Source organism: Rhinoraja longicauda, chromosome 1 (assembly GCF_053455715.1).
Source record: "Rhinoraja longicauda isolate Sanriku21f chromosome 1, sRhiLon1.1, whole genome shotgun sequence".
In the NCBI taxonomy this organism is placed as follows: domain Eukaryota; kingdom Metazoa; phylum Chordata; class Chondrichthyes; order Rajiformes; family Arhynchobatidae; genus Rhinoraja; species Rhinoraja longicauda.
The window spans coordinates 108,887,846-108,911,133 of record NC_135953.1 but is presented as its reverse complement, the minus strand read 5'-3'; the positions used below and the strand labels follow the sequence as shown (position 1 = coordinate 108,911,133).

The following is a 23,288-nucleotide window of genomic DNA, read 5'->3' as shown; positions in this document are numbered from 1 at the left end:
GGGCCTGATGGTCTGCATCCCAGAGTACTTAAGGAGGTGGCTCTAGAAATAGTGGAAGCATTGGAGATCATTTTTCAATGTTCTATAGATTCAGGATCAGTTCCTGTGGATTGGAGGATAGCAAATGTTATCCCACTTTTTAAGAAAGGAGGGAGAGAGAAAACGGGTAATTATAGACCAGTTAGTCTGACATCAGTGGTGGGGAAGATGCTGGAGTCAATTATAAAAGACGAAATTGCTGAGCATTTGGATAGCAGTAACGGGATCATTCCGAGTCAGCATGGATTTACGAAGGGGAAATCATGCTTGACAAATCTACTGGAATTTTTTGAGGATGTAACTAGGAAAATTGACAAGGGAGAGTCAGTAGATGTGGTGTACCTCGACTTTCAGAAAGCCTTCGACAAGGTCCCACATAGGAGATTAGTGGGCAAAATTAGGGCACATGGTATTGGGGGTAGGGTACTGACATGGATAGAAAATTGGTTGACAGACAGAAAGCAAAGAGTGGGGATAAATGGGTCCCTTTCGGAATGGCAGGCAGTGACCAGTGGGGTACCGCAAGGTTCGGTGCTGGGACCCCAGCTATTTACGATATACATTAATGACTTAGACGAAGGGATTAAAAGTACCATTAGCAAATTTGCAGATGATACTAAGTTGGGGGGTAGTGTGAATTGTGAGGAAGATGCAATAAGGCTGCAGGGTGACTTGGACAGGTTGTGTGAGTGGGCGGGTACATGGCAGATGCAGTTTAATGTAGATAAGTGTGAGGTTATTCACTTTGGAAGTAAGAATAGAAAGGCAGATTATTATCTGAATGGTGTCAAGTTAGGAGGAGGGGGAGTTCAACGAGATCTGGGTGTCCTAGTGCATCAGTCAATGAAAGGAAGCATGCAGGTACAGCAGGCAGTGAAGAAAGCCAATGGAATGTTGGCCTTCGTAACAAGAGGAGTTGAGTATAGGAGCAAAGAGGTCCTTCTACAGTTGTACCGGGCCCTGGTGAGACCGCACCTGGAGTACTGTGTGCAGTTTTGGTCTCCAAATTTGAGGAAGGATATTCTTGCTATGGAGGGCGTGCAGCGTAGGTTCACTAGGTTAATTCCCGGAATGGCGGGACTGTCGTATGTTGAAAGGCTGGAGCGATTGGGCTTGTATACACTGGAATTTAGAAGGATGAGGGGGGATCTTATTGAAACATATAAGATAATTAGGGGATTGGACACATTAGAGGCAGATAACATGTTCCCAATGTTGGGGGAGTCCAGAACAAGGGGCCACAGTTTAAGAATAAGGGGTAGGCCATTTAGAACGGAGATGAGGAAGAACTTTTTCAGTCAGAGGGTGGTGAAGGTGTGGAATTCTCTGCCTCAGAAGGCAGTGGAGGCCAGTTCGTTGGATGCTTTCAAGAGAGAGCTGGATAGAGCTCTTAAGGATAGCGGAGTGAGGGGGTATGGGGAGAAGGCAGGAACGGGGTACTGATTGAGAGTGATCAGCTATGATCGCATTGAATGGCGGTGCTGGCTCGAAGGGCTGAATGGCCTACTCCTGCACCTATTGTCTATTGTCTATTGTGATGGCCGAAATGCGGGCTTGCTTCGCGGGCTGCGTTCGCTCCAAGATAGCGTATTTAAGCACGTCGTATGACGTCATTTCTTCAGGATTAAGAGCCTCCTGGAGCACGGCTTCTACTTCACCTGTGATCTGCTCCGGAAGACGTGCTGCTAGGGATCCGAATTTTGTCCGTTGGCTTGTGACCTTGAGGGAGTGAAATCGAGCTTCTAGTATAGAAAACCACTCTTGAAAGAGTTAATGGCTATTAACTTTGCATGATGGGATGCTTGGCCATTGCCTGCAAACCTGTTTGTATGCTTGTGGAACTTCTATATTGTTGAAGGTGAAGGAATGCTAATTGCGCATAAGGATGTGTCTGGTAGCTGAAACTTACAATCCCTGGAAACCACAGGAATAATAAAATGGTAGAATGAATGAACAGGATGAGCCTGAACTTTGGGTCCTGAATAGCTGATGTTTGCAAAATTGCACCAGACTACAATTCTTAAAGTCTCCAGAGCAGTGCATCCTGTTATCCCTAGGAAAGATGTCCGAGAAAGACGATGGACAAAGCTCTCGTTAAGAATTGGATGTGGTTAACTGTTGACTATTTGTGGGAGTGTGAAAACAGGACCTTCTGTGGTATGATAAGGGTCCTTACCTTCGACTAATGACTTATTGTGTAAAATAGTTTATGACTTTAGGGTGACAAGTATATTGTGTTCTAATACAATGTGATTGATTTGAAGGAAATGTTGAGTTAAACATTTTTGCTGCAAATTCTGTATAAAAATGCTGCGAAAATGCTGTATCTTTGAGTGGAAGCAAGGGGAGTGCTGAGTATGGTCTTACACCCTAAGCACTGGTCCCCCCCACTCCCGTCTGACGATAATTAAAGCTATGCTTGGTTTACCTTTAACTGTTTATGTTGTTGTCCGTTTTAAGAAACGAACTTTAACACTCTCTGGCATTGGTTGTAATAAACGTTAGGACGTCGAGTTTTCCTTCGTCGACTGACACAATGTCCCTCCTATCGTCATACATTTCGTGAGTAAGTAAGGTTGCATGTAGCAACGGGGTCACCAATTAGGGATCAACTGAATCCCACGACAGAAAGCAAAGAACAAACGACACTTAGCCGAGCCAGACACCTTGTGTCCCATTTATTCCAGAAGCCTCTTTTACCTACATTCTCACCAATCATAACTCGTGTGCAGATAAGGCCAATTTGTGCGTCTGACGTTGTTATTGATCTCTTGTGGCTGGACCTTCTCGTGAGGCTGCTGGCAAGTCACCAGCGGTGACAGGCTGTATGCAAAACCAACGCTCTCACTAGGGTCTCCTGGATATCCCGCAGATCCGCTCTTGCTCCCCCTCCCCGCATTCGTAACAAGGACAGAGTCCCCCTTATCCTAACCTTCCACCCCATCAGCCTTCACAGACAGCTTATAATCCTCCAACATTTTGGCCACCTCCAACAGGATGCCACTACTGGCCGCATTTTCCCATCTCCACTCCTTTCTGCTTTCCGCAGAGACCGTATCTCTCCGCAACTCCCTGGTCAACTCGTCACTTCACACCCAAACAACCCCCTCCCAGGTACTTTCCCCTGCAATCGCAGGAGATGCAACACCTGTCCCTTTACCTCCCCCCTTGACTCCATCCAAGGACCCTGACAGTCTTTTCAGGTGAGGCACTTGCACCTCCTCCAACCTCATCTACTGCATCCGCTGTTCCAGGTGTCAACTCCCATATATCGGCGACACCAATCACAGGCTTGGTGATCGTTTCGCTGATCACCTCCGCTCAGTCCACCTTAACCTACTTGATCTCCCGGTTGCTCAGCACTTTAACTCCCCCTCCCATTCCCAATCTGACCTTTCTGTCCCGGGCCTCCTGCATTGTCAGAGTGAGGCCCAGCACAAATTAGAGGAACAGCACCTCATATTTCGCTTGGGTAACTTACACCCCAGCAGTATGAACATTGACTTCTCTAACTTCAAATAACCCTTGATTTCCATCTCTCTCCATCCTGTCCCCCTTCCCAGTTCTCCCACCAGTCTTATTGTCTCCGACTACATTCTATCTCTGTCTGGCCCACTCCCCTGACATCAGTCTGAAGAAGGGTCTCGATCTGAAACTCCTTCTCTCCAGGGATGCTGCCTGTCCCACTGAGTTACTCCAGCATTTTGTGTCTGTCTACAGAATGTTTTAGTTTGGTTTGAGAGTTGGAGTTGGACTTGGCATCATGTACAGAACAGCAATTGTGGGCCAAAGGACCTATCCCTGTGCTGCATTGTACATCAAATTTTAGAAGGGCTCACCATCCCCATCCCCTGCCTGAAATAACTCATTGAGTCTGAAGAAGAGTCTCAACCCGAAACATCACCCATTCCTTCTCTCCAGAGATTCTGCCTGTCCCGCTGAATTACTCCAACATTTTGTGTCAACCAACAATATTCATGTTCGCCAGAGATGCTGCCTGACCTGCTGACTTACTCCACCTCTTTGTGTCCTTTTCTGCAGTCATCACTGAATACAACTCAACCTGAAACATGTAGATGCAACCAAGGAGTTGTCTACTCTGGCTTTCATTATGAGAACAACCAATAATCTGTTTCACTTGGGACATGAGCACACAAAATCAGGACAATTGACCTAGGGATCGGCACCTGTTAGGTTATGAAATTGTCTGAGCGACAAGCTGTATTACCTGGGCTGTGACAATGAACAACAGCTCTTGGGTGGACGATCACCTTATAAGCTCTATTAACTCAATTAACGGCGCCAAAATATGATCAGGAACTTTGATGGAAGAAAATTATTGTTTACGGTCTGTCTTCCCCACAAAAGAGAGCCCTTCGGACAACATAATTATAATCTTTAATCCTGACTTTGGTGTGTATGTGATATAATTGAACCTGTCTTTCAGGTTGAGATTTAATTGTGCAAGCCAGTCTTTGTCACTTAGAATCAGTTTGGCATATTCACTTTAATTAGTAGTCACTGTGAACTTGTCATAACATGCCAAGGATTGTGTTTACCCGCACACTTAAAACATTTTCTGAATGAGTATTAAGACTGATAATGCTCATTTTTTGAGGAAAGTGGCTGAATTGCTACTATCCCCATAAAGTCACGACTTTGCACATGGAAAATCATATACATGGCTTTGTGTTTAAGGTGAAAGGGGGGAAATTTAAAAGGGATCTGAGGGACAACGTTTTCATGTGGAGTGTCGTTGATAATGAAACATGTTGCCGGAGGAAGTTATAGAAGTGGGTACAATTACAACATTTAAAAGACACTGGGCCAGATGCATGGATAGAAAAGATTTGGAGGGAAATGGGTCAGTCACAGGCAAGTGTGACTCAATTGGTTTGGCAACTTCATTGGCGTGGAGAGTTGGGCCAATGGGCCTGTGTGTGCTATATAGCTCTATGATTCCAATGGACCAATCTGCAAATGTACCAATCTGTATTACTAATAACTTTATTAATTAGTTTTGAACTTAAAATTGTTCTGCACTATGGATGCTTGTACTTAAATACTATGAAATTTGACAGCAGCTATAATAATATTAAGATTTGCACTTTCTGTCTAAAGGTAAACCCTTTATCTCTGTGTTAAGTCTTGGGTAAGAAAAAAGTGCCTGTATTTGTTTCCTTTTGTTTAGACGTGCAGGTTATTGCTATTTTTTGTTTCTGCAGTGAGTAGCATTTAAATTCTTAAAAAGAACAACTGTATTCCAGCATTTCCTTTAATAATAATAATAATAATAATATAATAATATTCATTTATTGTCATTGCAACGAGTACAACGAAATTAAAAAATAGCCAATCCTGACGGTGCGTACAAACATATATGCAATAAATGCAAAAACACATAAATACATAAATACAATTAAATACAATTATATTAAGTACAAGATTTTTTAACGGTGTTGCCTAGTGCAAAGGTAGTGTTCAGTTCTCGTATGGCCCTGGGGTAAAAACTGTTCTTAAGTCTGCCATTGTTTTTATTGGATATGATTGCTGGCATATCTTAAATGCTGCCTTGTGCCACTTAGTCAATCATTGCCATCCCAGTTTCTGCATTTGTCCCTTGGAGGTCACCATTACGTTTGTGACTTGCAAAGAACTGGATTCTTGGTGTGTTGGTCTGCATCTTCAAGAAGCCACAGTATGGCAAGCCAAATCAAATGTGAGTTTTTTTTGTGCTGCATGGCTTTGACTGGATTCTTTCCTCATTAGATCATACACAAACTTGTCATGGTGTGTAATCTAAAACCATGCAAAGTTGTAACACTTTGCTTATGACAGTATAATCACATTGTTAACTTAATTTTCTCTTTGCACTTGCTCCTCACTCCTTCAAAAGGGAGTTGATACATTTTCTAATTTCTAAACTGCCTCTGCAAGCAGGCTGACTGTGGAGTTGATAACTTAGTGAGTGGGCATGTGCATAGGAATTTATTTCAGAGAACAATTGACTTGAGTTCCCTCACTCTTGCATTCACTGCATTCACATTATTTGAACTCTTCTACCTCAATAAGACTGGCAGTGTCCTCAGCGGTAGCTGCGATGGGAGCCTCGGCGGCGGCAGCGGGAGACTCGGCGGTGGTAGCGGGTGCCTCGGCAGCAGCGGGAGACTCGACGGCGGTCTCGACGGCAGCGGGAGCTTTGGCGGCAGTGGGGCCTTGGCAGCGGGGGGAGCCTCGGCGGCAACATGGGCCTCTGCAGCAACTGGAGCCTCGGTGGCGGTGGGGCCTCGTGGTCAATGAGCGTGAGGGGAGGGAGGGGAAGTCAATGGAGGACCCGGTGTGGGGGGACCGCCGTGAAGAACAATGGAGGACCCGGCGTGGGGGGGACGGCAGTGAGGGACGGTGGGAAAACCAAAGGGGACCCGGTATGGGGGAGAGGGGGGGAGGGCACTCTAGTTTAGTATCCTCTGCTCAGGGGATACATCTGCGTTCATTTGTTTGTTCGTTCATTTGTTCCGGTGAAGGTGCTGTGCACATGGCAACCAGCCAACAGTCGCTTGTCTTTTTCTTTTTGTTTTCACTTTTAATTTCAAGTTTTTGTGTACCTTGTGTGTTGTGACTGTCAGCAGACCAATTTCCCTCGGAGGATGAATAAAGCTTTTATCGTATCGTATTTTAAAAAAATGTCTTCATAAGCCTTGTTTTTCAACTTCAGGCTGTCAATGACGCCTGTTTGCGCTTCAACTTCTGTCCTCTTTGATTTTCCTACAAATGGTGGCCGTCTACTCTGGAGGTCCATGATTGCACAGCCTGTAAGGCCTGGTATGAGTGTTCCAGAGTAACATTGCCTTGCATTAATTCCTCTAAAATTTAATGAATGACTTTTTTTCTCCCAGATACATCCCAACACATTTCACTGTATAGAAAATCTTGGTGGGGGGGGGGTTGGAATTCATGTAGTTATTAATTCATTATTGTAAGATATTACGGTAGTGACATGTAGATAGAAACAGACATAAGTTTCAGTCAAGCAACGGCCAGCATGGGTCTTTATTTTACAAAAGTACACTGCATTCTTACACACAAGACTGATAGGATATTAATATATCAAGACTCGAATCACACTATCTGGTACTCCGTTCTTAAAGGTACAGTTACCATTAGATACAGTACAATAATATATGGATCCTGCTGCATAACGTATGAATTTGATACTTGTTTTAAGAGGATGAACAAAGAGAAGGTGTATTTCAAATATGACCATAAATCTAAATATTATAGAGTAGGTATATCCAACTACATAGCCACATATACAGAACTTTTATTGCTGGAGTTCGAAGCAACCAAGAATAGCAATTTATCCAGTTTGGGGATTATAGAGTCATATTAGCATGGAAACAGGCCCTTCAGTCCAACGCCCATGTCAACCAAGATTCGCCATCCACACTACTCCCACCTACCTGTGTTTGACCCATATCTTTCTGAATCTTTCCTATCCATTGTACCTTATGATTTGTTGAAACTGAATAATTTAGCCAAGCATCAGCTGAAAGTGCAAAGTAAGACAATTTTTTTTTTTTGCAGGGAAGAGGGCCAAATGCACAAGTACTATAAAATGAAGGATAATTATTTATGATTATTTGATTTCATTGCACTTTTATGTCACCCCTATTGCAAAATGTCATTTTGTTGTTTTTAACGTGAAAAAGTTATTATTGGACTAAATCAATAACTTTTTCATTTAAATGTAAAGATTTTAATTTTCCACTTTCGTTTCTAAGATTTCATTTAACTGCATTTTTATTATTTCAGGATAGTGTGTTTGGCGACAGATGCTAATGGAGGCACATTGTCCTATGTTGGGCAGCTGAATTCCGATGTGAATTTGGAACTGCAGGCTACAGGTAAGGTACTTGTACGTTGTGACAGGAGATGTATATTGCATTAGACTGGTTTCAGCCTGTGTCCCCTATTTAAGAGGTTAATTACACAGTTGAGAATCATGGTAACTTAAAAACAGGGGCTTTCAGACATATCTATACTTTATTTACTGCTCTTCAGATCACAGCTTACATTTCCTGTGTTAGTATGAAAGCTGATGATGTAATGACAGGTGGTACAGGAAGAAAGAGCAGAGCAGTTCAGGTCTTTGCATCAAATTGTGAATGTTGCAAAGTACATAATATATTTTTTTGTTTTCTTCAGTATCTCCACAGCCGTTGATGCAGCAAGATGATTTGAGTGCTATTTCAGCAGCCAACCCACTTCTTGAGATCCGCCCTCTTGATGCAGGCTCACAACAACGACAACATGTTCTTGAAGGACAAGGAGAAGGTAGCAGTTGCACAAAAGAACTGGACAATGATGAACCAAAGGTATTTATGTGTTAGAAATCGGGGAGTTTGATTCCTGATTATAGATTAACATAAAACACTTTTGTGATAACGGATCAAAGTTTTATTTTATGGTCTGTTCATTTCTATAACTAAATAGATTGTCACATTTTAGATAACAATTGGTTCCACGTCAAGATTAAAGATGGAACGGCAATATTTCTATTGTCAGTTGTACCTGTCCATAAAATTAATTTGTTTATCAAGAGAGTAACATTTAAAAGAATGTCTGATGGAACATCTTATGATATGGTGCAGTGCCCAGCAATTTGATTAAACTGGGTCGGAAGCTAATTGGAGGTTTGCAGTAAATAAAATGCAATGTTTCTGATTTTTTAGCTGTTCCGCCCATCAACATTCCTTAAACTTCTTGTTACCTTTAGAATAGTTCCACAGTAGTAATTGGTGTCATCAAGAGCACAGTAAAGACATTATTTGGCAGACTTTTCATATTTCAGTTTATTATTTTTCAGGCATTCTTGGAAAGGCTGGCTTTTTTTACCTGTTGCTAGTGGGCCTTGAAGGTGGTGGGGAGCCAGCTTGAACAACTGCACTTCTCCTGGGTGAAGATGGGAAATTTGGTGGGAAATTTGAGGAATGAAGGAAAGACATGATGATGTGTGACTCGGAGGGGAATGTGTGGATGGTGACGCCCTTGTCCTTGGTAGTGGTAAGCATGAGTTAAAGGGATGTATCGGAGTAGCCTTGGTGACTAGAGTATATGTTCAAGATACATTCTGCAGCCATTTTGTGCTGGTGATTCAGGAAGTGTGTTAAGTTTAGTTAACGGTGTACCAATCAAATGGGCTACTTTGTCCAGAGTGATGAATTGTTAGAGCTGCACTCCTCCAAACAAATGGACACTATTCCATTATACTCCGGACCTCTATTTTGTTGATGTTAGAAAATGTTTACCCCATTCGGAAGTGAATGCTCATCATAGATGCCCAGTTTCTGACCTGCTCCTGTGTCCACAGTATTTACGTGGTTGGTAATACCGATGAATGCCAAGGATTATCATTGTTTGACACTTTTACATTATCAATTTCCACATATTTGTTTGTGTCTAAATGTTTTATTTATTTTTATATGCATAGTGTGAACTGCATTTCTGAGGAGTAATCATCAGTGAACAGTCCTGCTTCTAACCAGGTACTGGAGGAAAGATCATTCAACAGCTGAAAATGGTTGTGGCTAGGACACTGCTGAGGGAGCTTTAGGGACTGGCATAATTGACCTCTAGCAATCATTTTTCTTTTATCAAAGTATGACTCCACCCATTGGTGCTTTTTCTCTTTGATCCCCATTGATGCCACAGTTTGTCAAATGCTGCTTTAATGTGAAAGTAATCATTCTCACCATACCCTTGGAACTCATTCGTCTATGCTTAAACAAAGGCTGTGGAGTGCGTAACCAAGTGGTTCTGGTAGAACTTAAACTGTACAAGCGTGAGCAGTGAAGGCTTGTGAATTGCACTATCACCATTTGCTCATCAGCAGCAGGACGACACCCTATCACAAACAATTCTATGTTTTTTCTCCAACCGCCACCCCCTCTCCCTCCCAGCACTCTTTCCTGTAGCGGAAAACATTTTCTGATCTTTAATATTTCCTTATTTATGAATCTGAAAAATTAACTTTCTTTAGCTGTGCAGATCCTGCAAAAACCGCTGAGTATTTTCAACATTTGCTGTCTCTATATCAGATTTGCAGATTTTGCTTTATGATCAGTGAACAGGATTTAGGAATAAATGTTAGTTGATAGCATTGTCTCTAATACATTTGCGGATGATTGGGGAAGTACTGGGCAATAATAACTAAGTATGGATTAGCCTTGCTGCTGGAGAGCAGTGTATATTTGGTCACTTTTTCACATTTTCCAATGGAACTCAGTGTCGCACTTAACTACTGAGGTGGCTAGTACTGGAGCACATGTCTTTAATATGATAGTCGAATGTTCAGTGTCATAGATTTTGCTATATCTAATACATTGAGCTCTTTTTTGATACCATGTGGAATGAATTGAATTGGATGAAAGTTGACTGCAGGAATCTCAAAACGAAGCCAAGACATTATTTACTCGGCGCTTATGACAGTATAGACTTTTCTTTAGTACTTGCATGTGAAGCCCTAGTGTCATTAAGAATGGGATGTTCTTCAGGCTACCACCTCCATTTAGCTGTTTATTGTCCATCACCCATTACAATCAGATGAATGGCATACATTGGGATTTTAATCTGATCCATCAGTTGTCTACAAGGTGCTTTGTCTGATTTTAGCACTTAGTCAATGATTTCCTGTTCAGTTTTATTACTTATGAACTTGTCCGAAGATTATGTATTTGCATTGAACTTATTTTACCCAACATTTTGACTGATAAAAGGGATCCTCAGTACCTGCTTTTAAAAGAAAATGTTTCATTCTGTGGAATTTATTTTTTTAATAGTTCCACTTTTTGCTTCTCCTCCCGACATCTTGTATTTCTCATTTCCAGCCACCATCAGGCAGCATCTCTGGGGAAAAAAAGGATGAGTCAATAGACAATAGACAATAGGTGCAGGAGTAGGCCATTCAGCCCTTCGAGCCAGCACCGCCATTCAATGCGATCATGGCTGATCACTCTCAATCAGTACCCCGTTCCTGCCTTCTCCCCATACCCCCTCACTCCGCTATCCTTAAGAGCTCTATCCATCTCTCTCTTGAAAGCATCCAACGAACTGGCCTCCACTGCCTTCTGAGGCAGAGAATTCCACACCTTCACCACTCTCTGACTGAAAAAGTTCTTCCTCATCTCCGTTCTAAATGGCCTACCCCTTATTCTTAAACTGTGGCCCCTTGTTCTGGACTCCCCCAACATTGGGAACATGTTTCCTGCCTCTAATGTGTCCAATCCCCTAATTATCTTATATGTTTCAATAAGATCCCCCCTCATCCTTCTAAATTCCAGTGTATACAAGCCTATTTGCTCCAGCCTTTCAACATACGACAGTCCCGCCATTCCGGGAATCAACCTAGTGAACCTACGCTGCACGCCCTCAATAGCAAGAATATCCTTCCTCAAATTTGGAGACCAAAACTGCACACAGTACTCCAGGTGCGGTCTCACCAGGGCCCGGTACAACTGTAGAAGGACCTCTCTGCTCCTATACTCAACTCCTCTTGTTACGAAGGCCAACATTCCATTGGCTTTCTTCACTGCCTGCTGTACCTGCATGCTTCCTTTCAGTGACTGATGCACTAGGACACCCAGATCTCGTTGAACATCCCCTCTTCCTAACTTGACACCATTCAGATAATAATCTGCCTTTCTATTCTTACTTCCAAAGTGAATAACCTCACACTTATCTACATTAAACTGCATCTGCCATGTATCCACCCACTCACACAACCTGTCCAAGTCACCCTGCAGCCTTATTGCATCTTCCTCACAATTCACACTACCCCCCAGCTTAGTATCATCTGCAAATTTGCTAATGGTACTTTTAATCCCTTCATCTAAGTCATTAATGTATATCGTAAATAGCTGGGGTCCCAGCACCGAACCTTGCGGTACCCCACTGGTCACTGCCTGCCATTCCGAAAGGGACCCATTTATCCCCACTCTTTGCTTTCTGTCTGTCAACCAATTTTCTATCCATGTCAGTACCCTACCCCCAATACCATGTGCTCTAATTTTGCCCACTAATCTCCTATGTGGGACCTTGTCGAAGGCTTTCTGAAAGTCGAGGTACACCACATCCACTGACTCTCCCCTGTCAATTTTCCTAGTTACATCCTCAAAAAATTCCAGTAGATTTGTCAAGCATGATTTCCCCTTCTTCAGACTGAAAGTAGGAGGTGGGGGGTGAAGAGCTGCAGGTAGAATTTACTTAAAATTAGAGAATTCAACATTCATACCGCTGGGGTTGTAAGCTACCCAATCAAAATATGAGATGTTGTTCCTCTAATATGCGTGTGGTGGCCCAGAATGGTGGAGGCCCAGAAAGGTCAGTGTGGGAATAGCAGTTGGAATGGTGATATGGAGTAACTCAGCGGGTCGGGCTGTATCTCACTGGAGAAAAAGGATGGGTGACTTTTCGGGTCGGGACCCTTATCATTTACCATTTTGGCAAACCACCTCTGCAATTTATCCAAAGCCTCCATATCCTTCTTGTATTAGGGTGACCAAGCCTGCATTCAATATACCAAATATGGTCTAACCAAAGTCCTATGAAGCTGCATCATGACACTCTGACATCCATACCACATGCTGCCTTTACCACACTATCTACCTGTGTTGCCTGTTTCAGGGAGCTATGGACTTAGACCCCAATATCCCTCTACATCAATGCTGTTGAGAGGCATGCCATTAATTGCACATTTTCCCTTTACATCTGGAGTCCAAAACCCGGGGCCACAGTTTAAGAATAAGGGGTAGGTCATTTAGAACGGAGATGAGGAAAAACTTTTTCAGTCAGAGAGTTGTAAATCTGTGGAATTCTCTGCCTCAGAAGGCAGTGGAGGCCAATTCTCTGGATGCTTTCAAGAGAGTGCTAGATAGAGCTATTAAAGATAGCGAAGTCAGAGGGTATGGGGAGAAGGCAGGAACGGGGTACTGATTGTGAATGATCAGCCATGAACACATTGAATGGCCGTGCTGGCTCGAAGGTCTGCCTACTCCTGCACCTATTGCCTATTGTCGACATTTGACCTCACAAAGTGCAAAACATCACACTTCCTTGGATTTTTTGCAAGAGAGTATTCCTTTTGTATAAGTATAATGCAAGTTTTTTTTGTATTCACCTGAGGAGTTGATGACCTCAGTTATATAATTGTGCAGTCTGACTTTGATAATTGAGCTTGGTATCTTGCATTGCTACCATTTTTTAAAATAACTGCGAAATATTACATTCTGTGACGGAGTATTTTTTGCAGTAAATATTGTCAAGCTGTGCTGAAAAACAGGCTACATTTTTTTGTTATACAAAAACTAGGTAGATTCAAAGCAGTAAGGTTGTAAAGTATAAGCGTAATAATAATTATAAGCATAATAATAATTAGAAAACATTAGGCCTTTTTAACATTCTGAGAATGTTATAAAGGCCTAATGTTTTCTAATTATAATTATGCTTATACTTTACAACCATATTGCTTTGAATCTACCTAATTTTTTGAAAACAAAAAATATGTAGCCTGTTCAAGCTTGCTTAATCATTTACTACATCAAGTATAATTAATCTCAGATGTGAAGTTTTAAGTTTTCTTAAGGCATTATTATCTTGTACTGCGTGTAATCATGATTACATGAAGTTTTCCAAATGTAATCAAGAACTATGAGATGGTCTCAAACCTATCTAACCTCATGTCAACCCCTTTTAAACACAGAAGCGCAAAGGTGGTTGGCCCAAAGGAAAGAAGAGAAAACCGCCTAAAGACTTCGCTCCTCCACGTGCTCCCACCACAGGGTAAGGAGAGGGCGTCCTGGTGAATTTCAATTGCTGATGATGCTATGTTGGTACATATGTAGTAGTAACTTTTAATGGTGGATAACCTGCCGCCTGTCTCATAAAAATGACGCAAAATGCTGGAGTAACTCAGTGGGACAGGCAGGCAGCATCTCTGAAGAGAAAGAATGGCAATAAAAACGACAATGTTAGAATAATCTTGCTGCATATTAACAAATCTGTTTGTTTCTTATCCAAAACTATATGGATTTCTCTCAGAGATTTCCTGTTTTGTTTTGGATAGCTCACCAGTATATTTATAAATAAACTGAATATAGGTCCACCACCGATTTAACAGCATCCTTGGTTCCAGAGTCTTTCTGGATTATCCGTTTTGCTGGACAAACAGAAGTCACAGTCTTGGGGGGGCCATGGAAGTCAGTTGTGGGAACGGATCTGCTAGCTACGGCCAGGCTCTACAGTTCCAGAACTCTGGCCACAGGGAGCAAATTCGACCCGCCGATCGGCATGGAAATCCCGATGAGGTCGCAGTCGGCCACCTCACTGCCTAGGCGCTACAGGAGGGGAGGATTTCATCTGGAATAAAGGAGCGGCCAGACCACCAGTTGCCGGAATATCAATGGTGGATGTTGTATAGATGAGCCTACTACAGTAAGAGGCCCCCACTCCCTCATCTTTACCATGGATATCCAGTCACTCTACACCTCCATTCCCCACCGGGATGGTCTTGAAGCCCTCCGCTTCTTCCTCGACTGCAGAACCAGCCAATCTCCATCTACCAATACTCTCCTCCGTCTAGCAGAGCTGGTTCTTAACCTCAGCAACTTCTCCTTTTACTCCTCCAACTTCCCCCAAATCTGAGGCGTAGCTATGGGCACTCGCATGGGCCCTAGCTATGCCTGCCTCTTTGTAGGGTACGTCGAACAATCCTTGTTCCAGGCGTACACTGGCCCCATCCCTGAACTCTACCTCCGCAACATTGACAACTGCATTGGTGCTACCTCTTGTACCCATGCAGAACTCACTGACTTCATAAATTTCACCACTAATTTCCATCCTCTCTTAAATATACTTGGACCATCTCCGACATCTCCCTACCGTTTCTGGATTTCACCATCTTCATCACAGGAGACAGACTGGTGACCGACATCTACTACAAACCTACTGACTCCCACAGCTATCTTGACTGCACTCCCAACCTGTTTCCTGTAAAAACTCTATCCCCTACTCCCAATTCCTTCGTCTACGCCGCATCTCATCCAGGATGAGGCGTTTCATGCTCGGGCATCAGAGATGTCCTCGTTCTTTAGGAAATGAGGGTTCCCCTCTTCCATTATAGACGAGGCTCTCACTAAGGTCTCCTCTATATCCCGCTGCTCCGCTCTTGCTCCCCCTCTCCCCATTCGTAACAAGGATAGAGTCCCCCTTGTCCTCACCTTCCACCCCAGCAGCCGTCAACAAATTATCCTTCAACATTTCCGTCACCTCCAATGGGATCCCACTACTGGCCACATCTTCCCATCTCCACCCCTTTCTGCTTTCCGCGGAGACCGTTCCCTCCATAACTCCCTGGTCCACTCGTCCCTTCCCACCCAAACCACCCCCTTCCCAGGTACTTTCCCCTGCAACCGCAGGAGATGCAACACCTGTCCTTTTACCCCCCCCCCCTCGACTCCATCCAAGGACCCAAACAGTCTTTCCAGGTGAGGCAGAGGTTCACCTGCACCTCCTCCAACCTCATCTATGGGGATGGATAGATCCCGCTGTTCCAGATGTCAACTTCTCTACATCGGCGAGACCAAACGCAGACTCGGCGATCGTTTCGCTCAACACCTTTGCTCAGTCTGCGTTAACCAACCTGATCTCCCGGTGGCCCAGCACGTCAACTCCCCTTCCCACTCCTAGTCTCTCCTTTCTGTCATGGGCCTCCTCCATTGTCATAGTGAGGCCCAGCGCAAATTGGAGGAACAGCGTCTCATATTTCGCTTGGGCAGTTTACACCCGAGCGGTATGAACATTGACTTCTCCAACTTCAGATAGTTCCTCTGTCCCTCTCTGTCCCCTCCCCCTTCCCAGTTCTCCCACTGTCTTCCTGTCTCCTACTACATCCTATCTTTATCCTGCCCCTCGCCTGACATCAGGCTGAAGAAGGGTCTCGACCCGAAACGTCACCCATTGCTTCTCTCCTGAGATGCTGCCTGAACCGCAGTTTCTGGAATCTTCAGTTAATCCAGCATTTTGTGTCTACCTTCAATTTGAACCAGCATCTGCAGTTATTTTCCTACTACAGTAATTTAGTGCATTATCGTCATAACATGTAAAATCATCACAAATGGTGTGTTATGCCTGCGAATAATTAATTCTGAATATGGATATTTCTATATATATGAAAATGCACATTATTAAATATGATGTATTCACATTACTGTCTCCTTTTACCAATATCATTACATGTAGTTAAAATGTTACAAGATCTATTCCCTTGAACATTTTTTATTTAAAAAAATGTTTCATTAACTTTGGCACTGGTTTTGAATAGTAATCTCTTGTAACTGCCTGACAGGTATGTGTTATTCCTGAATGAACAAAGATCCAAGTTGAAAATTGAACATCCGGAACTTCCTTTTACAGAGATTACAAAGTTGCTGGGCACTCAGTGGTCACAGCTCTCTCAGGAGGGGAAACATGTGAGAAATTCCATATGATTCTTTTTTTTAGTTTAACAGAAATCAGTATTTAGGTTATTAATCTCAAATGTTATGTCCAGTTGCCTTCCCCTCTTCCCCCATAACACTTTGGGAGAAAAATAGATAGGGAGAGAAGAAGAGTTGGTTGCTAAGTTTTTCTTCACATAGGTGTATTACTTAGAGCTTTAAATGCTGCTCCTGCTTGTAATGTTTTTCACTGTGATTCCATTAACTAACATATCTTGCTCACAAATCTTGGTGTCCTGATTTTAGGAATTATCCACTGATGTAACAGCGGCAGAAAGAGAAGCAGGTTAATCTTTTCCAATGTGCTCTTTCCCTGTACTAACCCCTTGATTCAATTAAAATCTTTAAAAAAGCTCCGGTATTGATACTCTTTTGTTGTGAATTTTCTGTTTTTCGAGCAATAGTCCCGAAAAAGATATTTACTGATTTACTCTGTTTAAATTCTGTAATGGCGTGGCCTTTCCTTACTAGATGGAAACTGCCACAGCTGTTAATAAAGATCATGCCTTCAGTAATCTCTCAAAGGCAGGTTATAACCAGCCAAAGGTCTGTTTATTACCATCTGAAAGTTGAAGATAGGCCATCCATCAGTTGTAAGCATAAATTTCAATTATCTCTTCAACTCTAATTGACAATCATGATCTAGGCCATGGTGCAATTTTTACTGGAAATGGACTGAATTACATAATGGGATTGCAACGCACCGGTTGAGATTTCTGATGTTATGATTGTAACAACATTTTTAATACCAACCTTGGCCCTCAACTTGGCTGTATGTGTATAAATGAACTTTGCTGTGACTTACACTTTCTGTTTTCTGGGCAGAAATATATTGATGAAGCAGAAAAGGATAAGCGCCGGTATATTGAGGAGCTGAAGGCATATCAAAATTCAGAGGCTTATCAAGCTTTTCTAAAAAGAAGAGCAATGAACAAAATTAAAAAACTGTGTGGTAAGAGAGAAAATATTTCCCTTATATTGTTTTACTCAGATAAAGAGATAAAGTCTTTTTCTAAAAGGTGATGTAAGTGGAACTCACTTTAACAGCAGACAACTTTGCTGATAAGGGTGTGGGTAGAGGGGAAAAAAATTAACAATCCAAAAGCAAAATACTGTAGATGCATAAAGTAAAACCAAAAAATGCTGGTAATGCTAATCAGAAACATTGTTACCATCTCAGGTCTATACAATGTGGATTGTCACCAAACTAAATCTTTATTTCAACTTTTTTTTTACCAGATACAGACTATTCAGAGATTAATTGATATTTGTTTGTGGAAATTCAAACATACTTGTCAGTATACAGTTCAAGTAGATTAGATTTGTTTATTATTTATCCATGCAATGTATTCAAGAGCAGACATGCCACTGATGTTATAATTAAAAATATTCTGTAATTGTGGTGTTATGGTGTAAAACAGATTAAAATTTATGGGCAAATTTCAGCTCGAAATTTTGGATTTTAGTTAGGGGTGGAATTCTATTTTGAAGGCACCTTAACAGACTGACAGGTGTAAGTATTTTCACTGCTAGCGTAGAAAATGAAGCTACAATGTCAGCAGTGGAGATTATTGTGCTTAACTTGTTGAGGAGATGTTATCCTGCTGCTTGTGAGGCATTAGGATATTGGTAATTCAAATTGTATTTAATGTAACATTCATCTCCAATTAGGTGTTGAATCACTGGAGACGGAATACGAAGGTGAAGCTGTTACAATGTCAGAAATAGGTGTAAGTAAATATTTTATTTCATAGCATTTAATCTATTTAACCTTAACATACATATATATATATGTGTATAAATATGATACTGGGACATAGAAGCGTGACATAGACGCCCAGAAATTAATTGTTGTAAAAACCAATGCAAACACATTTATTTACAAGTTTGACAACCGTCTGACTCTATCAAAAAGAAAGAAAGATAGTTCCACAACCGCAAGTAGTTTTTTCAGGTAATTTAAAATTTACCATAAAAGTGTTAACGTACGTAACATGATGTCTCAATGGCATTTTATTGCAATGGTAGAACTTCTTTTTTCTAATTCATTAAAGTGTAGTTATACATCCTATCCGTGGCGGTCCATAATGAAATTGGACAGTAAACCAATTTATTTAGCGTCATGCCATTTGACAGGTAGATTGGAGGCAACAGTTTGACAGCGTGGGAATTTTTGCGATGTTTTTGGCCTCCGCCATTACATGTAAAGTGGGCTCCAAACCCAAATATTCAACCCACAAACCAGATATGCATCTCCCTTACATTTTCAAAGAATGCCCACACACTTTTCGCAAAAATCCACGTAACTACTTAAATATATATATTTTTTAATACAGCTCTTAGTAAACTGGAAGTAAATCCGGTTTATTCCTTGTTACAGTGAAGCTTGGTTTTCAAGTAACCCATACAAGGTGTTATAGTTCAAAACTCTCAAGTACTTACTGACTTGTCAGTGATTTCAGCGAAAATTAGGACGCCGGAGAAGCATTGACAGCGTGGGAATTTTCGCGATGTTTCAGAAGGGTGTAATCTCAACCTGACTCGGCTAGTATTTCCCCCAAAATACATTTAAAATACAAACAAAATCTTACCTTTCAAAACGCAAACAAGATGGCGTCCGATGGGCAGCTTTCATTAGGAAGATAACGCTGGACAATTGAACGACTCCTGTATTTAACCAGCAGACGCTCCGAAGACACAAAGGGTCATCAGGCTGCAGCACCGTCAGCAGAAAACTGACAAACTACACTTACACTTACTTATAAAATGTTTTTTATAAAACTTATAAAATGTTTAAATGTTTTTATAAGTTGACAAATCCACCAGACATGAAAACAGCGGGTTAATGATGCCTGCTTATGTACGTAACGATTTGGACACGGAGAATAAAGTAAGCATATTATGTCTCGTTTGCTTTAAAGTATGTTGAGTTAAGAATTTTTGGACATATATATTTTTTACTTGGCTTGAGCATCATAGAAACAAATGAATATCGATCTGAAAAATATTCATTTTTCATGATTTCCAACGGCATCTTACGTACTTAACTCTCAGGACACGATGAGTTACGTACATGAGCATGATATTTTTTACTCTCCCAAATGAATATGTGCAACTAATTTCTCCAAGCAAAGTCGGGTTCGGTAAGGCATATCAAAGGTCCTCAAAAAAATTTTGTTTAGACAAAAGTAGGCCATTACGATACGTATATATTTTCACATAAGTTATGATGTGTAAAAAATGTCACATTTTTGTGTCCAATTATGGGTCAAAATCAAAATCAGATTTTAATTTTACAACAGTTGAAGAAAGTCTGGAACCATAAGTTTATATTATGTATTACATGGCTATATGAAGTACCGCATACAAGCAAAACTTTCCCATCAAGTAAACAGAATATACTTTTGCAGACAAATGAAAATAACATTAAAAAATCTCTCCAGTATCATATTTTTATACATATATATATGTATATATGTAATGATGAAATACTATAGAAATATATTGGTGAAATTGTTTGCATTGTGAAAGAAAGTAAGTCCTCCACACGTGGTCTTATAACTACATGTGTCCTGAGAGAAAATTAATATTATTGAACTATGCATACATGACATTACTGAACACAAATTGTCTGGTGTAAAACCGCACCAAGACACGAGACAAAGATTATTTCCACAGCTGTTAGAATATTATTGCAAGTCAAGATGGTAGATAAACATCTCTGCTTTTCAACAATAGTGCTGTACATTCTTTTATATCCACCTAGATAGGCAGGTGGTACATCTGTCAAAGTCACATTCACACCTTCCGTCAGGACTGAATTCGCAGTACTACATAAATGTGTGTTTGGATTATGCAATAATGACTCAAACATATAGTTTAGTGATCCTGAGCTGCTCAGCCAAAGATTATCCCAAAGTGAGACACAAATTGCTGGAGTAACTTAGCAGGTCAGGCATCATCTCTGCAGAAGATAGATGGATAACTTTTTGTGTCGGGACTTCAGACCCAAAACGTAACCTATCCACATACTCCAGAAAAGCTGCCTGACCCACTGAGTTATTCCAGCACGTTGTCTATTTTTACATACACCAGCATCTGCAGTTCCTTCTGTCTACATTATCCCCAAGGTGCTCTTCCATCTCGAGATAAAACTATCAACTGGTGTGATTTAGTTCTCCTCTCTACAAATGCAAGAGGCCTCTGTTGGATGGGTATTCTTGTGTTACAACCAGTAGTCATCATTATTCTAAAAACCATGGCAGGTCTTTCAGGAATGAAGTTAGGAAATACCTCTGCATGTAGAAGGTTAAACAGTTAATGCCATATTAGTTTTCTGAAATTGATTGGACTTTTGTTGCCCGTGGATATTTGACAAAGCTGGAGCAGCTGTGAAGTTAGCCCACAGTTCAGCCATTGAAGAATGAAACAGACTCAAGGGACAAATTGCTTATTCAATGTTCCTATATTCCAGTATGTTCCTTGTAACCCTGTATAATTGTTGAAGTTGGTAGAAGTTAGTATTTTAAAAAATATTGCTTCTCATTGGCTTGCACATTCACTCTTTCATATTACATATGTGAAATGTCATATGATATTTTACCCACTTGCACAAATCATTACAAACTGCTTCCAGATGAATGTTTCATGTTCTTTAAACAGATGCTAATCGATTGGCCCTGTGTGACTTTGTTTTAAATGCAGATAATATCAATGAAAATGACTCAACAATTTGGTTCAATTTGTATTTTGGATCTATAGTTCTGCCTTTAAGATGAAAGTAATTTATCAAGAATAATGTGCATCAGCAATACGTTTTGTTGGTTGATTCAGTAACTGGATGTGTTTGTTAAGCAGGATGAGGGAAACAATGATCTGTACTGCAAAACATGTAATCAGTATTTTAGTTCACTACATAACAAAAAGGAACATCTTTTTGGAAGACAGCATCTTCAGAATTTAACAGGTAAAGATTTCTACATTTCATGGCCTTTAGCAATCAGAAAATATTTCATTGAAATAACCATCAGTCTACGAGTGATTTTAAACACAGAGTTAAACAAGATTTTTTTTAAGCAAGGCGTTAAAATTTGTGTGGTAACTACATGTGACAGCTTCCTTTAAAAAACACTTGCGACCAATGCAGGCTACATGATGTATCCAGATTTCAATTAACGTTACTAATCTTTAAAAGCATCAATGGTAAAGCGTAGAAATGTTCGAATAAAGTTACATTTATTGGTGTATTGCAAAAATGCTTCTAAAATCTGCATGGTACTTGCTGTGTAGCATGTGGCACTGTGTGGATTTGGAAGTTGAGAGATAGAAAGTATGTGAAAATGGGGTTTGTAAATGATAGGTAAACCAATAAGTCTTTGCGTTTGGAGGATCTGGGTATCCATGGAGGCGATGTACAAACATTGACTTTCAAGTGGAGAAATTGGTTAGCACAGCAATACAATATACCTGTGTAGTTTAAGCAGGCTGCACTACAAAACTATGAACATTTTGTTGCATTTGTACAGGTTCTGCAAAAACACACCTGGAGTCCTGCATCTGTACCTGAGGAATAAAAGTGTTAACTTGCCTAAGGGAGGAGTGCAGTGTCACTTCATTTAATTGGTTCTTGCGATAAGAGAGCTCTCCCAAGAGGAGAGATTAATTACACTATGTTCATGCTCAAGTTTCGGAAGAATGAGACTGCTGAAAAGTCTTGACATGATAGATACTCGAGGCTGTTTCCTCTGGCAGGATAGTCTGCAACCAGGACCAGTAGGATAAGTTCTTGTTCATTTAGGATTGAGTTGAGAAAATGTTTATAGTTTGTTGTCCGTGTGGAGTTTGTATGTTTTCCTTGGATGTTAGAGTTATATATAGATACAGTGCATTCAGAAAGTATTCAGACCCATTCACTTTTTGCACATTTTGTTACGTTACAGCCTTATTTTAAAATGGATTAAAAAAATTTTTTTATCATCAACCTACACCCAATATCCCAGAATGAAGAAGCGAAAACAGGTGTTTAGAAATTTTTGCAAAGTAATTAAAAATAAATAACTGAAATAGCACATTTACATAAGTAATCAGACCCTTTGCTATGACACTCAAAATTGAGCTTAGGTTCATCCGGTTTCTATTGATTATCCTTGAGATGTTTCTACAACTTGATTGGAATCCACCAGTGGTAAATTAACTTGATTGGACATGATTTGGAAAGGCACACACCTGTCGGAATAAGGTCCCACAGTTGACAGTGCATGTCAGAGCAAAAACCAAGCCATGAAGACGAAGGAATTGTCAGTAGACCTCTGAGACAGGATTGTGTCGAGACACAGATCTGGGGAAGGGTATAAAACAATTTCTGCAGCATTGCAGGTCCCGAAGAGCACAGTGGCCTCCGTCATTCTTAAATGGAAGAACTTTGGAGCCATCAGAACTCTTCATAAAGCTGGCCGCCCGGTCAAACTGAGCAATCGGGGAGAAGGGCCTTGGTCAGGGAGGTGACCAATAACCCGATGGTCACTCTGACAGAGCTCCAGAGTTCCTCTGTGAAGATGGGAGAACCTTCCAGAAGGACAACTATATCTGCAGCACTCCACCAATCAGGTCTTTATGGTAGAGTGGCCAGACGGAAGCCACTGCTCAGTAAAAGGCACATGACAGCCCACTTGGAGTTTGCCAAAAGGCACCTAAAGGACT

The 23,288-nt window shown here is 41.2% G+C and overlaps 1 protein-coding gene across 3 annotated transcripts in view; it reads left to right on the top strand.

Annotated features, from left to right (window-relative positions):
- LOC144596206 (uncharacterized) overlaps nucleotides 1–23,288 on the top strand; it is a 45,836-nt gene that overhangs the window by 3,751 nt on the left and 18,797 nt on the right. For 2 of the 3 annotated variants that reach the window (XM_078404427.1, XM_078404409.1), the window contains exons 2-8: nucleotides 7,852–7,943; nucleotides 8,245–8,414; nucleotides 13,796–13,875; nucleotides 16,439–16,562; nucleotides 17,415–17,541; nucleotides 18,261–18,319; nucleotides 21,444–21,555. In XM_078404427.1, coding sequence (XP_078260553.1) covers nucleotides 7,852–7,943; nucleotides 8,245–8,414; nucleotides 13,796–13,875; nucleotides 16,439–16,562; nucleotides 17,415–17,541; nucleotides 18,261–18,319; nucleotides 21,444–21,555 — 764 coding nt within the window. The remainder of the gene's footprint in view (nucleotides 1–7,851; nucleotides 7,944–8,244; nucleotides 8,415–13,795; nucleotides 13,876–16,438; nucleotides 16,563–17,414; nucleotides 17,542–18,260; nucleotides 18,320–21,443; nucleotides 21,556–23,288) is intronic. The other variant, XM_078404417.1, reaches the window with a different exon arrangement.